At 38.7% G+C, this 8,829-nt stretch overlaps 1 protein-coding gene across 2 annotated transcripts; it reads left to right on the top strand.

Annotated features, from left to right (window-relative positions):
• The first annotated feature begins 1,273 nt into the window (after positions 1-1,273).
• ZPBP2 (zona pellucida binding protein 2) lies at positions 1,274-8,500 on the top strand. 2 transcript variants are annotated; one of them, XM_042917142.1, is made up of 8 exons: positions 1,274-1,495; positions 1,639-1,704; positions 2,846-2,971; positions 4,179-4,340; positions 4,919-5,137; positions 5,779-5,861; positions 7,314-7,494; positions 8,043-8,500. In XM_042917142.1, the coding sequence occupies exons 1-8, from the start codon at positions 1,447-1,449 to the stop codon at positions 8,135-8,137; spliced, it is 981 nt and encodes a 326-aa protein (XP_042773076.1). In that variant the 5' UTR covers positions 1,274-1,446; the 3' UTR covers positions 8,138-8,500. The 2 variants fall into 2 exon arrangements, with proteins under 2 accessions (XP_042773076.1, XP_042773077.1); XM_042917143.1 differs by having other exon boundaries at positions 1,274-1,481.
• Positions 8,501-8,829: the final 329 nt, after the last annotated feature.

Consider the following 8,829-nt stretch of genomic DNA (forward strand, 5'->3'; position numbering starts at 1 on the left):
TAGTCAAAGTTTATCACACAGGATTTATAAGGATCGATTTACTTATAATAACTGGGAAGCTACCAAAGGTACTTTGACTAACACTGGAAAGTCAAACTACTAGGGAATTAAAGATAATGCCTAAATCTGTCTCCACTATCACCACCTTAAGAAAGGAACAGTTGAGACTAAACCATGAATCTAGACACAGTAACTGACATGGGTGGATCTGACTCACTGAGTCACATTTCATGGCTTCAGCTATGTAGGTATAATTAACAGTGACTCAAAATGAAATCACTGACAAAGGTTGCTCCTGGACCATCTGAGATAGTCCAAGTACTGACTTGGCTCAAAGGAAATAAAACTGAAAACTCTTGATCTCACCCCAAATAATCATTCTGCACCCTGTCTGAACCTTGGTCTCTTTACCCACCAGCTTACTCAAAACCACCACCCAGGGTGTCCCACCGCTAAGAAATAGACAACAAACAGGCCACCAAACTGGTAGCCAAGAAGGAACCATGAATGACGGGGCACGGTCTCTTTCAGAGCTCTGTGATCTCGACTCATTTGTCATCGATCCCCACAGGGAAAGCAGAGCTGGGGATCTTGCCCTTTCAAATGGGTCCGTTTTCAAAAGATTACTTCACAACCCTAGATAAATTTGCATGGGGGTCTCCCCACACCCTCTGATACTGGGATGTGGAAAATAAAGGTTAAATGTTCCTCTCGAGTGGGAAGGGCTGGAGATGCCTTGTTGGCGCACTAGTGGTTCCTCCGGTTCTTCGTTTGGGGGGTAGGAAATGCAGTTAGGTAAAAATCGGGTGGAAGAGTTTGGAAAAGATTGTGCACACAACTTCAGGCAGAATTCATGAGAACCAAGGCACAGGAAATTTCCACAAGCTCTTTGTGTCCTGTGGGGAGGAAATTTCTCCGACGCTTCTCCCTCTCTCCGGTCCTAATGTAATTGCATCTCTCACTTGCCTTACCCCATCGTCCCACTGGGAGCCCGCAGTGTTCCTCTCGTAGATCTCTTCAGCCTCCAGAAAGGTTAAGTAACCGAAACGTGCAGCCTTGACTTCTTTAACTTTACTCCTTCCTTCTCCCAGGAGCCGTTCACAGAATTAAGTCGCGGAGAGCGCGGGAAAATGACACCACCAGTCGCCAGGCGTGAGGCGCGAGGCACTCGCACGAGGGCGGCCGAGTGTGCGCGAGAGGGCGGGGCGCTCGCCTCCGGCGCTCGGGCCCAGCGCGCGCCGGCCCCGCCTCCGCGCGCGAGCTCCCGGAGCGCGCACGCGCGCTCTCCTGGGCGTCCGCTCCGCGGTAGCGACGGACGGGTAGGGGAGCTGATCCCGGCGGTTTGCTCCGCTCTGTGGAGGAGAGATGGGGAGGCGTTGGGCTGGGGCTGAGGTAGGAAGGAGCCCGCCCCTCGACGCCTCCCTCGACGCTAGCCCCTGAGCCGTGATGCGAGCGTGGGTCCTACTCTCTGCGGTGCTCTGGTACCTCACTGGAGGTGGGGCTCCTCCCGCTCGGTCCTCCCCCCACAGCCTTGTCCCTCTTCCCAGTCCTGTCCCCTCCGCTTCTCCCCGCCCTAACCCCACTGTGAGCCCCGGCTCCTCTTCTACCGAAAAAGTCAGTGGTTTCTTTCTTCCGCAGCTGGAGGTCGGCGTTCTTCGGAACGCACAAGCAAAGGTTTCATTTATGGCAAGCCCGGACACCCAGGTACTAAGGACTCTTCCCCCGCAGAGTCTGTCAGAAGAGCGGGGGGAGCAGTGGACCTGCTTAAGGTTCTTCCAGCAGAGGGAAAGGGAGAGAAAGTTCATTGACCATCCACCTGGTGCTTGGCACTCTCGTCCTTTCATCCTTACAGAGACCCTGCTACACCTTAGTGTATCACCTGGCCTGAAGTCGCACAGCTCGTCAGGAGCTAGGATTCAATCCAGATCTTTCTCTGATGCCACCTTTCTTCCAGGCATCTCTACTGCTTTGCAACATGCAAGGCCCACTCAGAGTGATTTCCGGGGCTGCAAGTCCTCTGTTTGGAGTTCCTACACATCCTTTAAGGCTCAGCTCAAATGTTGTTTATCACTATGATAACACTTCCCCACACTCCCCAAGGAAAAATTGGTCGCACAGGCTAACTTGAGATAACTTTGGGATAACTTTGGGCATTTGTCATGTTTGGAAGCTCTCCATGTTTGGAGTCCCTCCCCTTTTCACCACCTGCCAAACCGTGGGACGGTACCTTCTTTGTATGTTCAGGGGCTGGCATTCAGTAGACTATTTTTTTTTTTTTTTTAATTTTAAAGGTGTTTTTTTATTTATTTATTTATTTATTTTGAGAGAGAGTGAGTGCCAGCAGGGGAGGGGAGTGCAAGCACGGGAGGGAGAGAATCCCAAGCAGGCTCTACCTGCGGGGAGCCAGACCCAGACAGAGCTGGATCCCAGGACTCTGGGATCATGACCTAGGCGGAAACCAAGTAAGCATCTGACGCTCAGCCCACTGAGCCACCCAAGGGCCCCCCTTTTCTGATCTTTAAATTGATTCCACTAACCCTTCAAAAAATTGATTCAAGTGAGTTCTGAATCTGTACATTAAAATGAACTAAATGCATCGTGTACATTTTTATAAACAAAACTATAATATCACAGAAAAAAAATATTTACTATCAATCTAGAGTTTTAAAAACTTGTAAGAAGCAAGAAGGAATTTATATTCGTATTCTAAATGTTATAATGATAGGCTATTTTTTCAAATAGGGAAATCCAAAAAGAATTAGTGCGTCCTTGAGACAAAATGGTAGGACGTGTATTTCTTAATTTTGCTAATAATATGGCTATATGTTATTTTATTTTGTCACAGTGAAATTATATGTAAAATTACATCATCATAGCCCAGTCCTTGTCTGTATGGATTTTAGACGTGCTAAAAAAGAAACAGTGGACCCCACCTACATATGGATTGGGCCTAATGAAAAGCCATTAACAGGTAATTTGTTTGATATCAGTATCTTCTTTTAAAATGATATGGACTTTTTTAAAAAGAAAAGCACTGTCACTTATTGGAATGAACAAATTGAAATTTAATTTTTTTAGTGTTTATTTATTTTTATTATTATTTTTAATGTTTATTTATTTCTGAGACAGAGACAGAGCATGAGTGGGGGAGGAGCAAAGAGAGAGGGAGACACAGAATCCGAAGCAGTCTCCAGGCTCTGAGCTGTCAGCACAGAGCCCAACTCGTGACTCAAACTCACAAACCGTGAGATAATGACCTGAGCTGAAGTCGGTCGCTCAACCGACTGAGCCACCCAGGCGCCCCTAGTGTTTATTTATTTTTGAGAGCCAAAATCAAGTCAGTGGCCCAACCGACTGAGCCACCTAGGTGCCCTGAAATTTATTTATTTTTTAAATTATTTTTTTTAAGTTTTATTTATTTATTTCAAGAAGACAGAGACAGCGTGAGCAGGGGAGGAGGAGAGAGAGAGGGAGAGAAAGAGAATCCCAAGCAGCCTCTGCACTGTTAGTGCAGAGCCTGACGCAAGGCTCGAACTCACAAAACCGTGAGGCCAACCTGAGCCAAAACCGAAAGCTGGATGCCTGGGCCATGCAGGCACTCCTGAAATTTAATTTTAACTGGGGTTTCACTTGCTCCATACTTAGACAAATCATGTTATGTATCTTTCTCTGTGCCTTATTTTCTCTGTATGTAAAAACCAGCATGCAAACCTTTTGTACCTTACTTCTCAGAGCGGTATTAGTTCAAAAGTTTTTATAAAACCTAAAAGTTATCTTTGTAGTATCTGTATTAGAGATGAATATCCAATATATACTTTTTCATGATGTTAGAAGAGTTTTGGAGAATATTAGCATTAATTTCTGTTTTACATGAGGAAATTGTGTAGTACTACAGAGCAGTATAATTTCATTTACTAAGTTACCAGCACAAACCAATTGAAATTAGAGGCCAAGAACCAAGTTAAAGAAAACCATAATATATTTCAAAAGTGTGCTTACCTCATGTGGCTTTCCACAAGAGTATAACAGAATTAAGATTTCTTTTAATTCTTGAAGTTAAATGTTTAAATAGTCCATTAATTTTTAAATTTTTGTATTTATTTGTAACCCCAAGTTTACTAAATAGTGTCTGAATTGTTATATGTTAAACAACCAAATAATTTACTATTTCTGTTTAGGAAATAATCAAATAAATATAACTAAAACAGGAAAGCTGATGGTGAAAGATTTTCTGGAGGCTTTGTCTGGACTTTACACATGTACTCTTTCTTATAAGACTGTCAAAGCAGAAACCCAAGAAGAAACAATAGTAAAGCAGAGATATGACTTTATGATCTTTGGTAAGACTATGGGCACATTTTAACTTATACATTTAGTTTGGATAAGAATTAAGTGTATGGTCTCTTCATTTAGTGAGAATGACCACACAAACTCTTAAATTGACATCTAGATAGTATGTCCTTAACAATCCTCTTTCAGCCTCCCACTTCCCACCCTCTAGGTATGCAAGTATAATCTACCATATCACAATTTTGCCAAGTAATTTAAAAACTGATGTTAATTCTATAAAAGCAAATTGATGATCCTTTTCACTGGACTGTGCTGAGAGCAGTGACACTTTCTGCATTTTAAGCTATTCCACCATTTTATTTTTTTATACTGTTAACATATCTATCTATCCAGCCATTTCTTCTCTTGTACTGATTAGATAACACATCAGATGAAAACAACCTTTTTTCATTAAAGTTATTAATTTTATATATTTTTTAGAACAAACTGATAAAACGTTTTTATTAGATAAATTTCTATGCTGATTTGCAAGATTAATGGGATTTCATATTACATGTTATTTGCAAGCTCTTTGGTAGAAGAAATTAATGGTAAGCACAATTGTTTTTATTCTCATAATTTTTTAAAGCCTATCGGGAACCTGATTACTCATATCAGATGGCTGTACGTTTTACCACAAAGTCTTGTGAAGGAAGATATAATGACCTGCTTTTTAGAGTGCTGAAGAAAATCTTGGATAATTTAATCTCTGATTTGTCATGCCATGTCATAGAACCATCATATAAATGCCATTTTGTTAAAATTCCAAAACACGGCCTCATACATGAGCTATTTATAGCCTTTCAAGGTAAAAAAATTTTTTTAACATTTCTTTAAAGTGAGATATCTTACAAATAGTAGGCCCTAAATGTTTGTTATGCACTAAAGTATATTGTTGGTCCTAGCCTGGTTATGGTTTTAAAAATCAATGTTTTAATTATTTACCTTAAACGACAATATATTTTTGCTTACCTCTTTTTAAATTTTTTTAAATAGGCTCCATGCCCAACATGGGGCTTGAACTCACAACCCCAAGATCAAGAGTTGCATGCTCTACTGACTGAGCCAGCCAGGCACCCCTGAGCAGCCAGGCTGCTTATCTTTTAGAAGTCAATATCACTTTATAAATATGGCCTTTAACTATGCAGCTAATATTTAATTTATAAATTCTTATAAAATTTTAAATTGTATTTTTGAGAAGAACTTAATAAAAGAGAAGAACCAAACCAAATTTATTTCCATTCATTTTAAACCCTTGTAGTTACTTTGATTAGCCCCCAGATGGAGTGAAATAATAATGTATAAATTATTCAACTTGTGTATTTTACTTTATCACTAAGATTAGGTAAACACATGTACACATGCATACTAAATTCAGCACTGGAGGCTTTGTTGGAATGTTTGGAACTTTTTAGAATTCTTTTGTGAAGGTATTTTATTTCTCTCCAGTTAATCCTTTTGCACCAGGGTGGAAAGGTGCATGCAATGATTCTGCTGACTGTGAAGATATCACTAATCATAATATCCTCCAGGTAAGAATTTCAATGTAGGGGGAAAGTATTTGAATAGTTAACAAAGCTGTGTAAAAATTGTTGTGAATACTTTATTTTATTAATTTAAAAGTTTCTTCAAAAATCTATTCCTCCATGTTGTGAATATTTATCAATAATAGACATTCTAAGCAGGTAGATTTAAATTATTCTTTTTAAAAATATAAAGTATTATTGATTTTTGGCTTGAGTTTTTTAAAATTTTTTTAATGTTTATTTATTATTTTTGAGAGAGAGAAAGAGAACACAAGGGCAGGGACAGAGAGAGAGGGAGACACAGAATCTGAAGCAGGCTCTAGGCTCTGAGCTGTCAGCACAGAGCCCAATGCGGGGCTCAAACTCACAAACTGAGAGATCATGACCTGAGCTTAAGTCAGATGCCTAACCCACTGAGCCACCCAAGTGCCCCTAGTTTCAGTTTTTACTTACTATTTATTTATTTGTTTGTTTGTTTATTTTTGAGAGAGAGAGAGAAAGACAGAGTGTGAGCAGGGGAGGGGCCGAGAGAGGGAGACACAGAATAGGAAGCAGGCTTCAGGCTCTAAGCTGTCAGCACAGAGCCCAAAGCAGGGCTTGAACTCACAAAGGGTGAGATCATGACCTGAGCGGAAGTTGGATACTTGACTGGCTGAGCCACCAAGGCGCTTCCCCCCCCCCCACCACCAACCACTGGTTTCAGTTTTTAAAGCAGAGATTGTGAGAGTCTGGGCCATCTCAAGATGTTTTGTTTTGGAATAATACATCTAGAATAATATGTAGCTCTCCAGGTTAATATTATGTATTTCTTCTATGATAGAAGAATGGACCCCTGGTTTTTGTTTCCCAAATGGCAACTAAGTAGCATCTTGAAGAACAACCCCACAATCATGTAATCCTAGGTTAAACCAGTAGTTCTTCCAAAATTGTATCTATGCTGGTCATTATAGTTGCTTTCCCTCTGCCATTCTCAGAAGCTAAGGACATAGTCTAAAAAAATCCCTTTACTCTCCTGATTTAGTTCCTTGAGCCCTTAATATTGTGCATGGCTTATGGAAAGCACTCAGTTAATATTAATTATTATTAAATTCTGTGCTCAAAAAATAAAATGTACATTATTAGTTTTAATGCTGATTAGAGAACAGTTTTGGTTTCCATTTTGCTTGGCTCTTTGGAATAAGAAATAATGAACTCTCAGTTGTCTACACATGGAATAGACATGCTGCAAATAATTTAAACCTCAATTTAATTTTTCTTAACCATTGCACATATGAATTGACAATAATTGATAAGGTCAAGGCTAGACTAATTTTCGTATTTACACACAACTTTTTAGGAATTCATCTGTTGCATAAAGCATGACATGTTTGTACTATGTTTCATTGCCTCTGATACAGGAGGATAAATTTGGTTCACAGTTTAGTAATTGTACTTCTCTCTGGTATTTTAAAATCTTAGGCAAGAGATCGGATAGAAGAATTTTTCCGGAGCCAAGCATATATTTACTACCATGACTTTAATAAAACTATACCAGCTATGCATTTTGTGGACCACAGTTTTCAAGTAGTACGTATGGATAGCTGTCGTCCAGGCTTTGGAAAAAATGAAGGTCTACACAGTAATTGTGCTAGCTGTTGCGGTAATTATAAAATATAAATATCTAAATATTTAGATTATATAGTCAGAAGAATAGATGAATAATTCCCTTAGGATAATTGAATATAGTGATTCTTTCACAAAAAGTTATATTTAAAGGGAAGTAAAATTCAAAGCCCAGATTTCTAAATATAATTATCTTCATGTATATTAATTTTTCCTAATTCATTCTTTTGTATTATGATACATCTCTATAGTATTCTGAGTTAAGCTGCTAGGCTATGAAGGAAAATGACAGAATGGTCCTACCTAGAAAACAGCATTAGAAATAGGAACTTGTAAATGGGGCACTGCAAAAGATACTATAAAATGCTGATTTTAAAGGAAAAAATAGGATTCTGACTTTCTCCTACCTTTCCTCAAATTACAATGTTTCAAACTCATAATCTTTCACAACTTAATTGGCTGAACATTACTCAGTATAACATGGGTATAGAAACAGTGTGATATTGAGGGCAGATTTATATTACTAGTATAAAATACCTCTAACTGAAATTATAATAATCTACTCCATGTTTTTTTCCTCTACAGTGGCTTGTAGTCCTGGGACTTTTAGTCCTGATGTTGATGTTACTTGTCAAAACTGCGTTTCTGTCCGTATTTATGGAGCTAAATCTTGCACATAAACTTCAAACAAAAAATCGTAACATGAAGACTAGAGGTGAAAGTATTGTTACTTGCTTGTGGAGTTGGGGAACATAAGATAATTTGTTCACATCCCAGAGCATCATAGATCCATTAAGTAAGATCAGTAAGACCAGAGCATTGGAAAACATACATTTTAGGAACTTTAAAAAGATAGTTGACATGGCATTTGCAAGAAGGAATTTAATATCTCAAGTGTACAAAGGAAAGTGTTTTTAGTGGATGATTTTCAATGAAATATGTTTTGCTGTTTACAAACTGAATTTGTTGCTCTGTACTTAAGGCTATATTAAGATCAAAAAGAGTAGCAAAGTATAATATAATAAAAAACTTTATACCTCCCATATATTAATTTGTTTGAAATCACTCTGATATGATATAAAGGCCTATATTTTACCGTTGTAATTAGAACCAAAAAAGTTATTTATTTTGGTCCCTTTGCTTTTAGTTTTTAAAATAATTAAGACTTTTTAAAAATACAGTTTTAGATTTATAGAATAACTGAGATTTTAGAGTTCCACATACCCACTCCAGCTCATGCCATCACCCCTTTCCGGTTTCCTCTATTATTAACCTCCTGCGTTAGTGTGATACATTTGTTACATTAATGAACTAATGTTGATACATTATTATTAACTATAGTTCATAGTTTACATTAAGGTTCATTCTTTGT

Source organism: Panthera leo, chromosome E1, assembly GCF_018350215.1.
Source record: "Panthera leo isolate Ple1 chromosome E1, P.leo_Ple1_pat1.1, whole genome shotgun sequence".
In the NCBI taxonomy this organism is placed as follows: domain Eukaryota; kingdom Metazoa; phylum Chordata; class Mammalia; order Carnivora; family Felidae; genus Panthera; species Panthera leo.

Excerpts from the sequence above, each read along its gene's own strand:
- ZPBP2 (XM_042917142.1), top strand. The coding sequence starts at position 1,447 with ATGCGAGCGTGGGTCCTACTCTCTGCGGTGCTCTGGTACCTCACTGGA. Across the intron at positions 5,138-5,778 it reads GCTATTTATAGCCTTTCAAG|TTAATCCTTTTGCACCAGGG; the intron begins GTAAAAAAATTT and ends ATTTCTCTCCAG. Across the intron at positions 5,862-7,313 it reads CTAATCATAATATCCTCCAG|GCAAGAGATCGGATAGAAGA; the intron begins GTAAGAATTTCA and ends TTAAAATCTTAG.